We start from the raw sequence: 20946 nt of genomic DNA, 5'->3' as shown, positions 1-20946 counted from the left end.
TTTCTTTAATGTTTTTCTGTATGTGTTTTTATAATGAGATCTACTCTTTGTGCTTTGTGCCACTAAACACCAATAATTCGTTAATACGAGGTTATTTTTTTTTATATACAAAACAGCTCCAAAATCTAAAAAGAAATATACTTTGTTGAATCCTTGTTTTAAAATATTCATTTCATCTGTTGGCACAAAAGGTCCACATTTATCTATAGTGGTAAAAAAATGTGACCAATAACTTTATACCAGCAATACAACCATTTTACAATTTGAATTTGATGTTTCAACCGCAAACCATTTACTTTTGAACATGCCATCTTGGATGCATTGCTTCGATTCAATGTTAAACAGTATTTTTCTGAATAGAAGTAGCATAAAGGGTGTTGGATTTAAGATGTTGATAGCAACAAGTAATTAATGAATTACCACGATGCATCGATTTTCATTGTATTCTAGCTATTTTAGTATCATGTTATACTAGTAAATGTGGTTGCTATTGGGAGTTGATAATTGATGCTATTTCAGGTAGAGATAACCGAGGACTCGATTTCTGAGGACAGGAAATATTAAATATAATCGAGAGTTATCTCTCTTTTGCATATGTTTGCACATGTAGTCATGCTGTCTTTCTCTATGTCAATTGTAGATCAAGATGGAAAAGAAACGTACAAGAAACCAATACATCGCAAATTTTGGCATTTAATATAAAACATTGACTTTTAAACAAATACATAACGAAAAATAGACAAAGCTATGAAAGCCAACAAAGATATTAGTAAAAAAAAATTATCTGAGCACAAGTAAATTTAAAGTCGCTGTAAATGTAGATTTTGTTTTAATATATATAAATTTTTCTGACAGTTGTAAATGCACTACAAGTTTTGTAATTTGTTCTGTGTGTTTTGATTTTATTAACGCGTATTTCCAGTGGTTAAGATTCATTTAAGTAATTTTTCCTATGTGTTTATATGGAAATTTGAGCTGAATTATTAATGTCATTTGAATTTTCAATAGTCCATACATGATATAAATTTGAAGAGAGGACATTTTGACCGAAAGATTTTTTTGATGTTAAAAAATAACAAGCCTTCAAAATCCCACGTGTACCGTAAAATAAGACAATTTGGTTTTTTCTTCTAAGACTGCCCTATAAATAAAACGTAATTATTTCCTCTTATTTAATGATACTTGAGGAACTGAACAAATCAAAACCAGTTTAGAGCTCGAGATGCAACAAGAACGGGGAATTAAAATTGAAAGAAACTAGAGACGAGCTCGTTGCAAGCAACGATTAGGTTTTCCGTCGTAGCTGCGTCATACTTGTGACGTATTACAAAAAATTGATAGCTGACCATAGTACAATATTAGATGTGTAAACACTGAGAAACAAAGTATTATATTTCTGTGACCGCGTAGATTTTACGGTGATAGAGAATTCGTCTGGATCTGCATCGGTCGTGTGCAGTACGAACCGGGTGAGGAAATGTTGGCGTAAAGTGTATAAGGTAAAAGGTTAGGGCGCGCTGTGGGCCGTAAGCTAAAACGAAGGGTAGGTTTGCCGTATTCCCGAAGGTCCACCAGTATACAGTTCCAGAGAAATAAACAGGCAATTGATGCAGGATTCCACATTATTGGACGAGACTCAACGATGGCAACATTATAAATAACAATTTAACAGACGGACATGTTACAAACAAGTCGGATATGGCCAGAAGTGGCCTCCGGATTCAAGACTCTGGGAGAGTCGGACGTGGCCGGGGCTGGCCGTCGTATTCCAGACTGCACATTGAAAATTGTACATAACTATTTATAAGAATCTTAACAATGAGTATAAATTGCAATTGACAGGTAATGATATAAGTAAGCTGAGTGAAAGGTTCACAGATATAAAATAATTAAATAAACTCAATGAGTCTTTGATGTCCAAGAAATGAAACTCTAATAATTGCACAATGTTGTTTTAAGAGATTAACAGTCCTTGAGACATGACACTCTGTCTCTTTGAAATCACATATAAAGTCTGAAAAGTGTCAATCACTAAATAAAAAACGTAACTATGTAAGAAATAAATTGTGAGAAAAAAATACGAAACAGATGTTGAATTTTACAAGTAAAGTTAAAAAAAATTATAATTGAACAGTGCATTTTGCACGATGATACTACATGTTTATAAGCAAATACAGATCTTAACACGTTGTCTCTAGTTTGATTCGCTGCATTTTATTCACAGAGTGGGACTGTGGTTATGCCCAGTACGAAGGTAAAAAGACCATTGGCAAACGTTTTACACGCATTTTTATCGAACGCAAGCGCCAATGAATCTCTTAGTATATATGCGCTCTCGGTGAGTATTGCGTCCGCGTACGAAAATAATGGCAATTTTCAAGAAATTCGGATGGACGATCTGTGTCCTAGGTCGTCCATCCGATTCTTTTTCTGACTAAAAGCTACAGACCTGCAGTTAGAGATTGTCAAACTCTTATTGATTATGTCAATTTGTTTGTCTCAAAGAATCATTTTTTAAATCAATAAAGTTTTACCTTAAAAAAAAGAAAGAAATCGGGCACAATTTTCAATGTTAGCATTTATAATTGTATGGTCTAATAAAATTTTAAGAAACAACTCTTCATTGCTTTATCCGAAATATTGCATGAAAAAAATCTACATCGCATTTTTTAAATTACAAAAGGATATTTAAAATGAACTTGGATTAACCGTTAACAAACAGGCATAAAGAGAGACTAAGAACCAATTTCTTCTCTATTTTTTACATCAAAAGAAATTCAAAAATAAATCAAAATATATTTTTTCTTTGTATGCGTTAATGAAAATGTAGATCAGCAAGGGGTTCTTTTTCGTGCAAGCACCTATTTAACAGATTGTTACACGGGTCTACAACGTTGACAAATATCGAAAAGGCAATATTGTGGGTGAAGGATGAATATGTAGTTTGTTTTTTAAGTTTATTTTTGATACATGTAATTATATTTATCTGGATCGGTTATGTTTGTTAGTTTGTTTTGTTTATTAAAGAGGGGAATAAAGAAATGAGTAATTTTCAAGCACGTAGCATCGTTTTGGAAAGTGTGGGGCAAACTCATCCAACAAATCTTGACAAGCAAATCAAGATTTTATTTTTTGAATTTTCCACAATTTTCAAAATTTCACTCATATTTTCATGATTTTCATACCATTTTTTTTTACATGCTACCAAAATGGGGGAGGGCAACTCCATGATACTTCAATTTTTTTTTTATGTAAATTTTATAAAAATAGTTGCTTCGAGAAAAAGTGGGGAGAGGACATCTTTATGTCATATAACATGTGAAACTGATTTCATTCCACCCACAAGCTTGAAATAATGAAAACAATCTAAATAGACGTCATAAATCCCATATCAAACGACATATTACCACTTCATTCTGCGCGTCATTTTAATGAATTTATAAACAGCGGCAAATTCTAAAATGTTTTTTTTTAAAGGTAATGTTAGCTGCAAGTCTGTAGACCTTGTATGAAAAATTTCGGATGGTAGTCAATTTTTCCGGGGTACAGACCGAGCGGTACATATATGCAGCTAAGGTAACTAAGAATGATTCCAATAAATTACTTTGTTGAGTAATGCAAGCTTTTAAGAAAGCAATACTTATATTTGTTTAAAATATAACACCCAAATACTTCGTCTTACATTCGCTATTTGTAGAACAAGCAGTATCAGTCTGACCGGCCTCACCATATACATTGTTGGGATTTTATTGTCCTAGCATTGCATTGCTCTGCATGTACACAATTTCTTTTAAAAATTAAACACTTAAAGTGTTCATCTATATGGCTACACATAACGTACACACGTGACTCAAAATAACCCAGACGGAAAACGGTAAAGAATTCAGTCATTGAGTCTACGTTAAATAGAACTTGTAAGAAAACACATTGCGGGTCTGAATGTTTGTTGATATGTCAATCTATCAATATACAGTTTGTTAATTATTTTCGATTGCTAAGGCTACAGCGTATTTGATAAACATTGAACAACATTTTTTCCATGCCACTTTTTTCCATGGAAGATAGCGAATACAAGTATAAAGCATTTATAAAATTTATTTAATTACCTCTTTAGAATTGTGTATGGAATAAATAATTTATAAGTTGCTGCTGAAGGTTGTTTGGTATTTCCGTTTGTAGATGTTTTGCAAGTAAAAAAACCTGAAACGCGGGGCAAGTCATAATTAATATCCCTAATAACCGTAACTTAAAACTAGCGGCTTTGGATTCAAATATTATCCTATACGAATATTAAGTTCACTTTTTAAAATCATCTCCACGATGATAATTATATTATATCCATCGCAAATCAGTATATTTTTTTTTTGCTTTAAAAGAATTGTTCTATCGGGAGCAATCCCGCGTTCGTTTAAATTGCCAGCGTACATTTGTCATGTCAGTAATTCACATTGTGCTTTATATGACGGCCGTGTATACGTATTGTAGAAAAGTTGAGTTTAATTACCATGCATTGGAACCATTTTATTAACACATCTCCCAGTACTGAAACAATTCAAAATGTATCTGTTACAGTAACACAGTGGGGCGTTAATCGTGTACGTCCAGCTCTACAAGCACATGCGCTGTCGTCTAGGCGACGGCCTGAATACAGCTAGCGACTCTCCTATCGATCGGTTACCTGAGTCTTGTAATGCATCTAAATATAGACAGGGGCACAGTTATGAAACAAACAACAAAAATAAGGTCAAAGAGGTTTATCTATATGAAATGAAAATGTACATATGTATAAAATCATTTGGGAATTTTATGTGGAATTATTTTTGCGCGCTACATGTATCAGTTAGTGCATTACAAGAAGCCCTTTCATAACCTCATAAACGTGCGCACCCCCACACAAATGGAACGAACTGACAACAATTGTTTCTGCAAATACTGACTATAAATTACGAAAACATTAAATTGAATACTATAGAAGGATTGAAAATTAATTTCTTTACAACTTTGCTTCAATAATGCATTAGAAATGTTTATTCCTTTTTAAGTTATTAAGATGAAACTTTGGATGCCTCTAACTCCCTAATTATAAGGGCCAGTCCCTTTTTCGGTATACCGAATGAAAGGTCTGGGTAAGACCAAGAACTTTTAATATACATGTTATAACAAATTTTTATCAGGTAGAAAATTAACTCGGAAAATACGCGAATTTTTTTGATTGTTTTTCTTTCCTTTGTTTCAACATATATACCACCCCTTTTATTTGCATTTAAATAATAAATAAAATATATCTCGCACAAATTCAATGTATTAGCTTCCAAACCAGCCCATCTTTGAGACTCTGCCAGTCATCGTTAAAGCTAAACCCCCTGGACAAAAGAAGTCGTTAAATTTTACTAAAAGGGGAATAACTCAAAACCGGATAGGGATTTTCCACAACTAAAATATGCAACGACAACAACACGCGGCATTTTATCAGTCCTGAAAATTTCAAAACAGTCGGTGAACAAACGAGCGAGATATTAAGGATCAAAGTTGGCGTCTAGAAGAAAAAAAAAATAATAAGAAATTTGAAAATTTTTCAGAATAATAGTAAGGTTTTCCGCTGAGAGCGGAAAACCTTAATAAACCTTTATATCAACAAAACCATCTAGCATATATCATAATTTCAAATTTAATATTCATGCACTGAGTACTAGGAAAACATGCAATTTGATACAATCCATAACCCCACATATTAATTTCACAAAAAATCTTACAAGTTGTTTACGATATAAAACAAATAGCACATAATTACCCTTTAAAACAAATTTGATCCAATTTTCAACAATAACTTTTTTTTTCATTTTTTACCATTTATTAATACCTTACAAACAAGAATATAATAACATGTTCACGATAATAACATATCAGTACTACCACACAACATCGCAAATGGTGAAAAAAGATTTACAATATAGATCACGTTTTTATGACATGAAAATGTAACATGTACACTATACATGTTTAGGTGTTTATCAGAAAGAAAATATATGTTGTAAAAAAGATTTACATACCCGATATATATCATGTTTTTATGAAATAAAGATTTTACATGTACACTTTACATTTATATGTGTTTATCGAGGAAAAATGAAAAAAAAATCTTGCATTGATAATTTACAGTGCATCATCGTAAATACACAGAAACATTATTCATACATATGCATGTGATTTTTTCTGGCCTACATACATCAAAGGGTTTCACCACCATCTGTCAAAGTCAGTGTCCATGTTAGAAACCCTTGGTATATAAACAACTGAAGGACTGTCTCCCTTGGAGGGTGGGCGTATATTTATACATAATAGTTATAAGTATAAATACATATTCATAGCATAATAGAAAAATTTTGAAACAGATTTTTTCCTTTCATTTGAGGTAAAAAAGCTAGAACTGAACAGTATGACAAAGCATTCTCTTTAATACACATTCTCAACGATTGACTTGTTTCTTATAAATTTTCAACTCTACAGATTATTTTATATTTGCAAATTCTGAATGCAATAAACGAGAGGAAGATATTATAAAGCTTTGTTGTTTCGTTGTCATCTACCAAAAAACCAACAATAATTAAATTTGCCTCGTTATCCTAATTTGATAATGCTTTGTGAATCATTTTTGGCATCAAAACATCTTAAAAAATGTTCATGATATTTTCAGAAAGAGTCATTTATCTTTTTTATTGCTTGATCTGAATTTTTTTTTGAAATTTAATCAAAAATATCTAATAATCCTAAACTTCACTTAGGAATAATAAATTTAAGCATCGACACAGTAGAATGAGTTTTCTATATCAATCCATGGTTAAAATATCATCAACGTGTTGAAAGTGCTATCATATGAGGTAATTTGGTTTTAAAATTGCAAGTCAATGATCATCATTATTTTTTTTTCGTGTTTCAAGGTGTCATATCTATACTGATTAGATACTAGCCAAGTGATATATTAAGCAAGGCCACCACTTTGTAATGTGTTCTAAATAACATATTTACGTCATTCGAAATGCAATAAATACCAAAATACATCATTTTAATAATGTTCCTTAAAAAAAAAAACCCTTAATTCTTGATGAGAACATATTTTTATGAATAAGTGTCATATGACTAAATTCTCAAAACCTGAAAATAAGAGTAATACACCCGAGTTACTCTTCTATATATTGTTAACGATATAAATAATAATTATTCAATTAAGAGTGTAAAGATCCAGATAATGAATGTCGATGTCATGTGTGGTAATATTGCCTCAGAAAAAAGTAATAGGAAATGTAAGCTGAAGGTAATAAATTATAAGAGTGCATTGTGAATTGAAAATCGTTTTAAAAACTTAAAAACAATTTAATTTTAAATTTCAAATTTACAAACAACTAGAAATGCCTAAAAGAAGATATTATTCTTCACTTGAAAACTAAAACGTATACCTTTATGATCATTGTAAATAATCTAAACAATGATTTGTGATAATTGAATTACAGTTAAAAAATGATAACTAATTATGATACTTCGTTTAGGGACTTAATCAACAGAATTAACTAAAAATGTTGTAAATACAAAGTGAAACACAAAAGATATAAACTGGAAAATATGTTTCATTTGAAAGGTTTGTGCTTTTATCTAATTTTTGCGATTTCATTTCTTGTAAAAGAGTCTTTGAGTATATAATTCGTTGCTAAAACAGTTTATTTATCTACTATTCAACAAATCCTGTTTTAAATATGTTGGCAAAGGTTTAATTTGTTACTTAATTTTCTTCCTGTTTAATTCTTTTATTTACTCTCACCAATGCACAGTTTCTTAATCACATCAACAGCACTATAGGGTTTGATAGTTGTCCAGGTACATTATTGATTTTGATTTGAGTTATACAATGCATTGGCTTTAGACGGAAGAAATTATGAACAAAAACTGTCAGTAGAAATTGAAAAAAGAATCTTTTGATAAAAATTCTGTACTATTAGTAGTCAATATGAAATACAATTTACAGGAAAAAGGTATAATATCTTATTTTCTCTCTAATTATATTTGCCTTATGCATGGTAATCACATAATATATATCTAATATAAATGTTTTTGTGCACAAAATCACAATTAGAAATGTTAAATGGTTGTCATCCTTATTTAAAATTGGAAAGCTACAGTCATATCTAGTATATTGTGATCAAAATTTGTCGCTGTTTTTATCGTCATAAACGTTCCATTTTTTCTTCTTCTTTAGATCCGCTTAGTCAATTTCGACCAAACTTGGCACAATGCATCCTTTTGATAAAGGAATATATTGTTTATTACAATAAAGAGGAACGCCCTATTCAAAATTAATAACACCTATTTAAAAATTATTGGTACTTGTAAAAAGTTAAAACTTATATGGAAGCATCTTCAGATAAAGTTGGTTCAAGTATATAATAATATATAATATTATATAAAATGGCCATATAGTGAAGGCTTTTAAGTCTCACAAAATTCTCGTTAACAAACTTTCTTTTTACTCATTGACAAGCGACCATTACAGGCCTACAAGTTTGCAATTTGTAACTCCTGAGGAGCAAGGGTATTAATTATTCGAGATTCCTTCGACTCTTGCACCCCCGCCCCTTTATGGGTTGATAGTTGCAAACATCAAATATTAAAAGTGGAAATTACTTTAACAAGCAAGTATTCTAACAAATATAAGCTTTTTTGCAGTACAAGTATTTCATATTAACTAAATTATTTCAGGATTAAAAACAGATTTGTTAAGATTGTATCTAGAAATACAGAGATTTGCAGGTATATTTACGAGTGTGGGATAAAGATACTACAATAAGTGTTTAAAGAATGGATGTCTTTCCTGCATAACATGTAATTCATATACATATATATGAATCAACGAGCGAAAATGATGTATCTATCATTTCTCTGATTAGGAATGAAAAATTCAAGATTTAAAAGAATTATACCTAGAAATATTTCACTTAAAGTATGCAAACCGAAATTCAGGAACCTCATTTGAATTCATTGATATCGTTTGGAATATATTGTAGAGGCCAAAAATGTCCTCATGCTTCATATTATGCCAATAAAGGTAATATATGAAATATTATTTTTGTTTTAAATAGGTTAGTTTTTAAATACAAACTTAAACAAATGAACTAAAGTTCCAACCTCCTCAATTATTTATTTTTTTAATGGATATGAGAGACCTCTGTGCTGTCTCTCACAAGACAAGTTGTTCACAACAACAATAACGAAATCAAAGAAACTTGAAACAAATTGATCTTATTTTACTCTTAGCAGGAATTTTTTCAAAAAGGAAACTAATAATCATCAAAGCACCGAGACAGTTAACAAACCTTGGGATTTAGAGATGGAAAAGTAAATTATTTTGTATGGATTGCCTTTTAACTTTTATTAACGTTTTTATTAATATCGTGTTCTAATTTGCATTGATTGATACCTGTAAATAGATTTCATAGTTTTTAAACAGGATGTTTTTATGATAGCATTTTGTTATAACCAACAGAGCACTTAAGAACGCAGCACTAGGCATGGCAAATGTAAAGGTATGACTTATTTTGATATAATAATTTAATCTGATTTTGATTGCTTTTTAATGCCTGCTGATAGTATGTCTGTCTTCATCTTTTATGAGTGTCTGTTGAAAAATATAATTATTGACCTTTAACAAAAATATTATTTATACTTTCATGTTAAATACTGAAATTTAATTGGTTAAGACGCATTTGATAATCCGTTCTATTACCCTCAGCGTTAGCAACACACTTGGCAACGGGTAACACAACAAATTGTTACATGCGCGTAAACTATGCACGTACGGTTCGCCATAGAATTCATGTCATTCAGATATAAAAGCAGTTAAGTTTTCTTTAAGAATTAAGACATTCAGTATAATAAAAAAAATAGTGCCTGTTTAGGAGGGTAAGAGTTGAAATTGACACCCCTCAAAAACCATTGTCAACCTCCGCTTCGCGTCGGTTGACAATGCTTTTCTCGGGGTGTCAATTTCAATTCTTACCCTCCTAAACAGGCACTATTTATATAGTGTTACACTATCCTGAGCAAAACATTTGTATAATATGATATTTTAATGTCATGTAATAAAATCAAAGCATCGAAAAAAATCACTGGACAAGAAGAATGAAAAAGAAAAGATAACATAATCTGAAAATTAAGATTTTGACAACTTCCCTTATATCAATACCCACTATTTTATAATGTATGTCGTATTTTTCTTCTTAACATTCTAAAAATAAGTTACATACTATCTTGAGCAAGATAATTCTATTATAAGAGACAAAATCAACAACAAGATACATATATTTCTAAAATAAAATACACCAAAACACAATTAAAATAAAAACGAGCGAGGTTAAGACTTGTTTTACCGTAAGAATTATTTTCAGCCTTTAAAACGCCTACTATTTTTTGCATTTTTAACACAGTTAACACGTGATTTAGTTTTTAGTTTTCTTGGGTCAACAACGAAGTTCATAGAATACTTTTTAAAGGTGCAGATCAAATACATTATAACACTTGGACATTGAAAACATTTGTATTGTGATAAAAGTGCATTCATAGAAAGTTTAAACCACATTCTTAAAGAAAGTACTTTTTGTTTTTTCAATATCTCACTAGCGCAACATCCCCCAATATCTAACGCCAAGCAGTTTCTTCTTTAAAAAAGAAATATTTATACCAAAGTGTACAAAAATCTATTAATTATTCTCCAAAAAAGAGATATTTTTTTAATCCGAACTATATTCGTCTTTCCATATTAATACATTCAAGTTTCAAAATGTTTGATTGCATGTTCCTCGTGTATCTAATTCATTTTCATATATCAAAAATATATCAAAGGTTTTCTAATACACTTAGATTTAAGTCTTTTTGTGCTTTCAAAATCAATATTATAGTCTCAGTCATGCTGAATAAAATTAAAAATAAAAACAAATGAATTTTGTTGCATTTGAAATTCAATTACCTCTAACCCTAATATAATGGCATGAATGGAGAGGTTTTGTGATAAGTATACGTGTCACTCACATTTAAAGGATATATTTGATGATCGTCAATATCTAATCCCTTTATCATCATCATCATCATCATCATCATCATCATCATCATCATCATCATCATCATTATCATCATCATCATCATCATCAACATCATCATTATCTTGCACATATAGAATAAAAAAAACCTCAAAAATTTCACAATTTCTTTACACTTAATTATGTATCTGATATCATTATGCAATCATGAAGTATAAAAATGCTGTGGTCCTAATCTTTATAATATCAAATTTGACTTGTAAAATGCAGATGATGTTTATCCTTGTAGTGAATTTTTTCATTCAAAGAAACAAAACTATTTTATTAATTAGTTGTGGACTGGGACTTATTTACGGTCTGACGTCGTTAGCTTGGAAGAAATGTGTCATAGAAATATTTTAGCTATTACTAATAGGTAAACATGACGAAGTCTTACATTGTATGTAATACTGGCTATAAGATTTTATAACGGTATTCAAAACTTATTATATGTTATAATATGTTTATGAAAACTTGTAATATGGTGTTTGAAATAATATAAAAAAACCTGTAGATTTGTGAGAAAGAAGCTTCCTTAATCAAGAACATACTTATTAGTAAAATGCTGACATTGCTTGGTAGTTAATGTTGTTGTTCCTTATCTGCAATACGAGTTTTAAAATTCTCACACCACACCAGTGATAAAGTCTAGGAAAGTTTAAATTTACATCTAAAAAGGTGTCACTCAATAAAATCACACCATGTGCTAATTATTTGTTAGTGTTCAAACTTAAGAGGCCAAATACCGGGGTATTTTAACCTAATCAACGAAAACATATTACATTTGTTAAAAAATTTACTTTACAACAAATAAAGATATAAATTATAATTTAGAAAAATGATATTTGTATTTGATTTTTGAATGTAATATCCTCTTTGAGTGTCACGTTTTTCGAGAAGAAAATTCTAATTTAAAGCTAGTGTTAACTTGCCTAGAAAATTTGGAAGAGATTCAAGAGCTATATTTTATTTGTTGTTTGGAGGGAGAGGTGCTTTAGTGGAAGTCTTCTCTAGTATTCTGGAACATGTTTAATGACTGCAATAATATCCATCTTTTATTGCATTAGACTCTCGATCAAAATAATAAGACATCTACCTAAACGGATGATTTAATGTGCAATATGGAACTGCGTTACCTTGGATGTATGTCGCCGTCTGTCTTATAGTTTTCACGAAAGTCACACCTACCACATTAACTTATGCACCACCATTTATTTCGTTGATATGTAAAGTTTCACTGCAATTGTTTAAAAGGGATTTTTGTTACCCGATTTAAAAATCAGCATAATTTGTCACCACAGAGCACGGTTATGTGAAAACACGACTTAAGGACGTTGGATCCTGCAATCAAAAGTCTCTAAGTTTTTTTCAAAAGTATTTTTTAAATATCTACACACATATCTTAACCAAAATTCAAAACAAAATTTTGGGGTCTATATGCTCCTTTCGGTGCTACGGTGTATTTAATATGACCTTTCTGCACTGAAAGTGCAAATTGCACAGAAATCGCTTTTTTCTCTATAATTTTTTATCGAAATGAACCATGGTATCAAATACAAATTAACATTATTTAGAATTAATCAAATTAAAATTATCATAATGAAAAAGTTTGCAATTTCTTCACCTTATTGATATTTTGACCTTTTTGCACTGACAAAATACTATTTTTATTCATAAACGATTCAACATGCAATTAAATAATTTAAAAGTCTCAAACTTTTTCTCAAATTATGACAGACTTGTCAAAAGAAACTTAAATATTCAGAAAATAAAACCAAAAGTATGGGTCTATAATGTAAATTTTTAGAAATATGGCATGAAATAAGTTATTTTGGGGGGGGGGGGGAATTGGAGTTGATTTTTTATTTACTTTTATGAATTATCACTTAAACATGCCAATATATGTCGATAGAAATATTGAAATATTGTTGAAATATGTTTTTTGAAACAATACGAAGATATCCCAATGCATAAACTATCTGAAAATTTGGTCTGCACGGAAAATAAGAAAGCTAAAATTACGGTACTCTAAATCAACTGAGTTATGAAAAATGTTCATTTTCTTCTTAAAAACCTTCCGCCACAAAATATAGTCCCTTACTACACTCTCTAAATATGGAATTTTTTCTTCACTATTTTATTCAATAGAGTTTATTTGGCAATGTAAAAAAGGAATTTACAAGTAGAATTCATATATGACACAGAATTTTCAGACTAGAGGTGACACAAAATGGCTACCCAAAATCACAGGATCGAACCTCTTTAATGACGAAGTATGTGCAGTCTATGAAATTGCCTCATCTTTATTTCATGATTAATGTCTTGTGTATCTTCCAGTGTATATTAACATTACTCTACACTACATGATATCTTATTTGCTGACAATTGATTTAAAATGAGCCATGTGTATTTCCTTGTTCACAAAAGAGGAAAGCCTTGAACGTAAGAGGACATACTGTGGAATCATTTTTATTCGTTGTGGTCAATGTTCGTTGGCAGCCAAAATTTTCCTGGTTCGTGGGGACGCATATTCGATGGTAGTGCAATCGGGATAATTTTAATAAATATTAAATAAATGATTCTGTATAGGTTGGTAATTCGTGGGCACCCTCGAAAGCCACTAACTTTAGTCCACACCAATATTGATGATTCTACAGAAATTAACTATTCGGCAAAATATTTACTTATATTCTAATTTCTTTCGGGCTCCTGTGATGTCCGAATCACAGTCTCCACCACCTAAAAAGTTTATAAAATAAAGGCACAAATGCGAAAATTACTTTTTACATATTATTTTCATCAACGTGAATTCTAACAGCTTTCAGCGGTGTTTTTCAGAGTTGTTCTCATAGTTTTATCCCTTTTCTGCCCATAATAAACGATGTCTGTTTAAATAAACAATGTATCCTATTATAATTTGATACATAAAATATCATAATAATACTCAGTTTGATGTTTAAGTATTACATGTATTCTATTTTAGGCCCAAGGTTTTAAAAATAAGACTTTCGATATTATATAATTTATTGTTTCCATTCCACAAAAGTTGACTGTGCGCCATGGCTTTATTTTTGCAGTTTTTCAATCTGTATAAAATCTCGATATAAAAGGATATTTTTAATTTTGTGAGCTCAAGTAATTGAAAAAATTATTGCTTTTTATGCCTACAAATTAAAGTTTGCAGTTTTCCAATCTGAATAAAATCTCGATATAAAAGGATATTTTTAATTTTGTGAGCTCAAGTAATTGAAAAAATTATTGCTTTTTATGCCTTCAAATTAAAGTTTTGTTATTATATGACGCTAAGTGAGTAAGATACTTCAAAAGTCCTTGCATTTTTTTGTACCCCGTATTCAATTAAAAGTATTAGCACTTTTGTTTATATTTCTTGTTTCAAACTGCTATATTATATCTTATTTCAATATTTTTGTTTAGTTCTTGTATATTTTTTCACATTGTATTTTATTTAAAAATACTAACCTCAACTCTACCATTCAATATCAAGGTGTCACAGAACTTGCTGATATAAAACCAAAAGTATGTAAACTATTTAGTGTTGAAGTTAATTCTCTTAAATAAGTTGATTCATTCGGAAGCGAGCATTTCGTCATCATTGTTTAAAGATTTCCTTTGTTACAAAGTCAGACCTGTGCAATACTTCTCGACAATAACTGGAAACTAACAGTCATTGCGAACGTAGATAAAAGCTTGGTGTAAAGTCATCTAAAGACTTTAAAGTACTTTTTGCACAAATGACGCTCAAAAGTTTGAATTGTAGAGACCCCTTCCAGATATACCAGTTAGTACAAAGCAAAAAGAAGAAACTGCAACCCCCAGGGTAAATATTGTTTATTACCTCTTTTAAGAGTTTGCATATGAATAGCACACGCTTAAAGAAAAAGAGTTTGTTGAAATGACATCTGAACACATTAGTGTATATTTTAAGAAATAACGCTCAAAAGTTTACATTGTAGAGACCCCTTCCAGAAATACCACTTAATACAAAGCCAAAGCAAGAAAATTCAACACCCCAGGTGAATATTGTTTAACTAGTATTGTATGCTCAAAGAAACAATGTTTGCTGAAATGACATATCCAGACATAAGTGTATATTTTGGTAAAATGATATAAAAATATGACATTTTAGAGACTCTTTTCACAAACACCAAACGATAAACAGCAAAAACAAGATAATTTAACGCTCCATGTGAATATTGTCTCGCCTATAGAAGTTTGTATAGAAATATATCATTTATTTTAATCACAATGTTTATATAAAACGATTTTCCAGATACACATTCCAAAAGGAACAAGATCTCACGCACAAAAGCCTTTAACAGAGGTCAATAACTCTTATTTTGTTTTGTTTAATCACACAAAACACATCTCACGCCATGTTAATGAATTGTTAAATTAAGATAAATATGAAAGATTTAGATATATATTTTCAAGAGCTAAAAACATCATGGGAAAGTTAGAAAGTGAGTCAGTCATAGATAATTAAATGTCAATCAATTAATGATCAATTCTAATCATAACTTTTTATAATTCTTACTAATTATTGTTTTAAGAACTTAGTTGAATTTGTCACAATAGGCAAACAATTTATAATTATATAGATTTATCTTCTAAATGACATATATCTACTGATGAAGAGCGTGTTTTGCTAAATCAAAGCCAAAATCAAATATATATATGTATAAAACTATGAAGACATGCAATTTATGTCATATTTTCTTGGAAACCTTTTGGAATTGATTGGTTTGTAAGCCTAGTGATATTTCTGTAAACGTCATTAAAATTATTTAAAAAAAATAAAGTTATGTCACTATACAATTTTTTCCCGAAAATATCGAGATACCAAAATAAAGATTGAAAGTTGAAGTTCCTTACACAAAGATCGTTATTTGTATTCGAAATAAAAATATACTAATAATATCCAATTAAGGGCCCTTCCTTAGATTATCAAAACTAAAATTCAAACGGTAGTTATCCCGTTCATAAATTCATGCTTGATAACTATTATTATTTACAGACTAATGATTGAATAAATATATATGATTAAGGTGGCTCGACACACAAATAGTATCTTTGATGAATGTATCGTGTATTTAAAAAAAATGATATCACAATTAAAAGACCAAATTAAGCTCTTAATTATTCATATGTATAGTAAGCTATTCATGAAACCCATTTAGATATTCAATAAGTGCTATTTATCGATAATTGATTTCCGTATGAAGGGGCTATAACTTATGTAGTTGACGTACATAATTGATTCCGTATGAAGGGGCTATAACTAATGTAGTTTACTTGACGTATGACCATCAGATTCATCTTTCAATACATAATATATAAACAAAACAATACATATTATATGTTGCTTCTTTCCACAAGCGTGACTTGATTTGTTACATAACAGTGTAACACTGCGTAAAGTATATAAATTGATATTACGTAATACTACCATTGAAATCTAATTAAATTATGTCACAATTCTGCATTTGATCTTAATATGATGTAATTATAATTAATTTCGGAATAGTAAATAATTATCATATACAAAAATGACTTTTATTAATTGGCTGTATCGAGAATCGTTATGTAATATCGTCAAACAAATTCCTTGTGGTCTGAAAAAGCCATGTACAACAACAATAAAATGCATGAATGAAAAAAGAAGAAAAAATGAAAAATAAAGAAAATGATATAAAAAATTAACACTGAAAAGGTGGAGAGGAGGTAATTAATTTTTAAAGAAATGGTCCGAAGGAACAGAATCAGTATTCAAAGGTGTTACCCGAGCGGCGTCCTGAAGGAAAGTGAATAAGCGCGTCTTTCTAACCAAAGAGAGTCGCTAGAATTCCCGTGTTTAATTTCATTGGTCAAATGATGACACCAACGTTACGTAACCAAATAGAGCACTCTCTATTTCTTGATAATATACATTAAAAGTGCGATAACTTGTAAGGCGAAAAAAAGTAAAATCAATATAAGAAAGCATTTTTATGTAGACTAGTATTAATGGAAATCTGAGCGGTACTGATTTTATTCAGCAATCATTCTCTTTTTAAAACTATCATTGAACTTTCAGCAACACTACATTTGGAATAAGAACAACTCAATGGAAGGCAAAGCATTCTCCATCATATTGGCTTTTAAAGGCATAATTATGGTACATTTCCATCGTTCATATTTTTTTTGTTTCTTTAGAAAGGTCAAATTTCCTCAATACTATTATTTATTTATTCCTAATGCCGTTCATAATTTGTTACATTTTCTATAGGTTGCAACTATTGTGTTAATATCATTAAGCGAGGAAATTGCCAGGGCTAAATCATGTGATTTAGAGAAGGCTCTCAAATCAATCAGTTTAAACTATGATTTTCCCTGTAAATACCACGACATAAAGGATAATTCTACAACTCTGCGTAATTTGGGAATAGCATCCTTGGCTGTTGACTTCATATTTTCCCTTTTGATCTTGATTTTCCCGTTGCTGTTTTCAATATGCAAACTGCTAGTACGCACATTTGTAAGTAATTCTTAAATTAATTTGTGCATTTTTAATGTAAATTTATTTTAAAAAATATAATTCATAATCTAATTGCTAAATTTACCCTTTTTTCAGCTTCCGCTCGTTGCAATATTTTCGGTATTCATGATCATGGAATATAATGATATTCTTAACTCAAAAACAGCGGAAAAAAATATGGTTTGTATAATTTTATACTATGTTAAATTGTTTTCTGCATATATTGAATTGTTAAATAAAAACATACTATATAAAAATTGATACTGAGTGACACCATACCAATTAACAAGGAACCTGGCTCTAAGAAAATTTATTTTTGATACAAAAGTTTGAATGAAATCGATATTTCTGATTTGATAAAACTAGTTATCATTCACATTTGACATGCATATTTCTGTTTTTTCTTCCCGTCACTCTCTTATTGCCTTTACATAAACGCAATTTAAGCTGCATTCTTTCACTGCAAAATTGTGTTTTGTTTTTAAATGAAGAAATTGTTAGTGGTTTATTAACTTATCATGACATATTTTCCTTGTAAAATCTATTATAGGACCTAAATGAGCAAACATAGCATTATTTTCGTCCTGTACAAAATTGATCTCCTTTATACAACACATTTATCTTTATTTAGAAGAAATGTAACGATTTGTTTTTATATTATCAATTAAAAAAAATTAAGTTGAATCCACATACAGAATTATTATAAAAGAATATTATTGCAGCAAAATACAATTTTAAAAAAGAAGTTAATATCGATTGAATATCTATTTTAGATACTTTGAATGATTGAATGAAATTGAAAGGTTGATTTGATTTTCAGAATTATGTTCAATTACAATCAGATCTGACAATTTGGCTTGAGAAACATTATACTTCTGATGATATCAGTAGTAGTGATGAAATATCGAATAGCTGGAATAAGTTCTTTATTGAGGTAAGATATTCAAATTCAAGACGGATAAATATCATGATTGCAAATCTTTGTTATTTAAAGAATACTCAAAATGTTAAAACGAATAAACCACGATGTTTAAATGTATTTAAAGTACGTGAGATTAATTGTTCAATATTTATATCGCTTTTTCAAAATAACCACTTTTTTGAAGTACGACTGTTGTGGTATAAACCAAGTTCAAGGAACGACCAACGACTTTGACAGCACTCCATGGTGTACAACATCAGGTTCATGTCAGGCAACATCATCCCAGATCCCAAAGACCTGCTGCAATGATGTCTCGGAGGACAATTATGGAAGTGCACCAACATTCTGTCATTCCTCTGTAAATCCTGGGACTTTTAAATCGGTAAATTTATACTTTGGGCTTTGTGAATATTTTTATATGGCAATCATATGCAAGGTAGTAGATATGTCGATGAAATTAAATTGATAGATATAATTAAAGAAAACTTACTTGGTTATAATGATGGAAAGATGAAATTGTGAATGAGATGGTATAACGTTTGGTCGTTAAAACAATTGAATGTATTCCTTTGATACATAATGAGCTACATACAAGAAAATTTCTAAACAAAAAACATTTTCTGAACAATTTTTTATGTAGAACTGCATGATCCCGATCAGGATGCTAAGCGTTGTAGGCATTGAAGAGTACCATGTAAGCCTGCTTCTGGCCTTCTTACTAATTATTGGGACTTTAAAAGTAAGTTTTATTGATAACTAAGTAAGTGATATGGGTCACGGTGCCATTGAATTATCATTTAACTCTAAATAACTCATCTATTTACTATACTGACATTATTTTTGTCATAAGAAATGTCTCTCTCTCTCTTTACAGATAGCTGAATTACTCATTGAATTGTCGCTGATATCAGTACATATTTACTTTTTGGTCGTTGGATTTGAAACAAAATCAAAATAAGAGAAAGAGAAGATATACACTGAAAATAAAACGAATTGAAAAACAGAGTAAAGTATGTAACTTGTATGAATGCTGATTTTAATGCATAAATGTGAAAATCAACTTGCTTATTCATTTTGAATGTTTTATAGAATAAAAACCCTAAAATGTATACTGATGTATTCAGATTATGCAATCTACATATTTAAAGCACTGCAAAATAAGAAGAAATTAAACTGAGTATATTACACTGCAAATGAACTTTTATTTCACTTATTGCAACTATTCAGTTATCGTAATAGATATATTTCCAGTCAATGTTTATATTCTTACTTTTAATTTTAACGAGTTGAAAAATCTTTAAAGGGGCATGGTCACGATCTGGTCAAAAATTATTTTTCCGATTTTAATATTTACAATGTTTAAGAAAGTCATTTTTAATAGGCAACCGAAATTTGAGTGTCATTTGTTGAGTTATAATCGAGTTACAGAGCTTGAAATTCTTTGCTATGTAAACAAAGCGTTTGTTTACACTTTGAACGTTGAAGTAAAAAATTCAGTTTTAATTCTAAATCGAATGTTTGAAACGTTAGGAACTGTTTATCTATGCTTAAGATGAATAAAAACATAGACAAATAAGGTGGAAAAAGATTTTTTATTTGTATATTGAACCTATGTTAACAAAAACAGGGCACGAGCCTTGTTTATATGATTAAGAATTGTTAGTTCTATATCTTGCTTATAATTCTACGATAACTCTCAAATTTTATTTTTGATCATTAGAAATGCATTTCCAAAACTTTGTAAATAATAAAAACATACAAACAGTATTTGACCAAAATCGTGGCCATGCCCCTTTAATTAAACAGAACAAAGTTGATTCCTTCTGTAATGAACAACTTACATCTACATGCGATAGCACAGATGACTCATTCAAGATTCGACATTTTATATACGGAACTCGAAATACGAAATTCGAGATTCGAAATTCAATATTTAATATCCAAAATACATGTAACCAATCAGTATGATCACTAGTATCCTAGCGACACCAAACTGTTAAAAGATCATCCGTACATGGACTTACAAATAAATGCTATTTTATCCCTTGTTAAATGATGACTTGTACGAATTATTTCAAACAAAATAAATATCATTAAATTAGTACGAATACTGTGTGCATCGCGAATCCAATTGATGTTGCTCGCCAGATGTGTAATTCCCCCCATGTAAGTTATAATCCTGGCTGTGTTTCACCCTTAGTATGTATAAACCCGGGACACATTCGCCTTAATTGTGCAACAATGTGGAGTATGAAGAGTTATTTCTATTTAAGTCTGGTTTCAGTAATAAATCTAAACATTATTTACCATTTTAACGTCTCTCTCTCTCTCTCTCTCTCTCTCTCTCTCTCTCTCTCTCTCTCTCTGTT

At 30.0% G+C, this 20946-nt stretch overlaps 1 protein-coding gene across 1 annotated transcript; it reads left to right on the top strand.

The window, feature by feature from the left end:
• The first annotated feature begins 9300 nt into the window (after nt 1–9300).
• Nucleotides 9301–19622, top strand: LOC128192074 (uncharacterized). The gene is made up of 10 exons (XM_052864508.1): nt 9301–9384; nt 9533–9572; nt 14899–14958; nt 17215–17295; nt 17407–17655; nt 17752–17835; nt 18476–18589; nt 18762–18959; nt 19218–19316; nt 19452–19622. Exons 1-10 carry the CDS (start codon nt 9377–9379, stop codon nt 19533–19535), a joined length of 1017 nt encoding a protein of 338 aa, XP_052720468.1. The 5' UTR covers nt 9301–9376; the 3' UTR covers nt 19536–19622.
• Nucleotides 19623–20946: the final 1324 nt, after the last annotated feature.

This window comes from Crassostrea angulata, chromosome 7 (assembly GCF_025612915.1).
Source record: "Crassostrea angulata isolate pt1a10 chromosome 7, ASM2561291v2, whole genome shotgun sequence".
Classification (NCBI taxonomy): domain Eukaryota; kingdom Metazoa; phylum Mollusca; class Bivalvia; order Ostreida; family Ostreidae; genus Magallana; species Magallana angulata.
This window is presented reverse-complemented; position numbering and strand designations above follow the sequence as displayed.

Excerpts from the sequence above, each read along its gene's own strand:
- LOC128192074 (XM_052864508.1), top strand. Across the intron at positions 14,959-17,214 it reads AAGAAACTGCAACCCCCAGG|CAACACTACATTTGGAATAA; the intron begins GTAAATATTGTT and ends TTGAACTTTCAG. Across the intron at positions 19,317-19,451 it reads TAATTATTGGGACTTTAAAA|ATAGCTGAATTACTCATTGA; the intron begins GTAAGTTTTATT and ends CTCTCTTTACAG.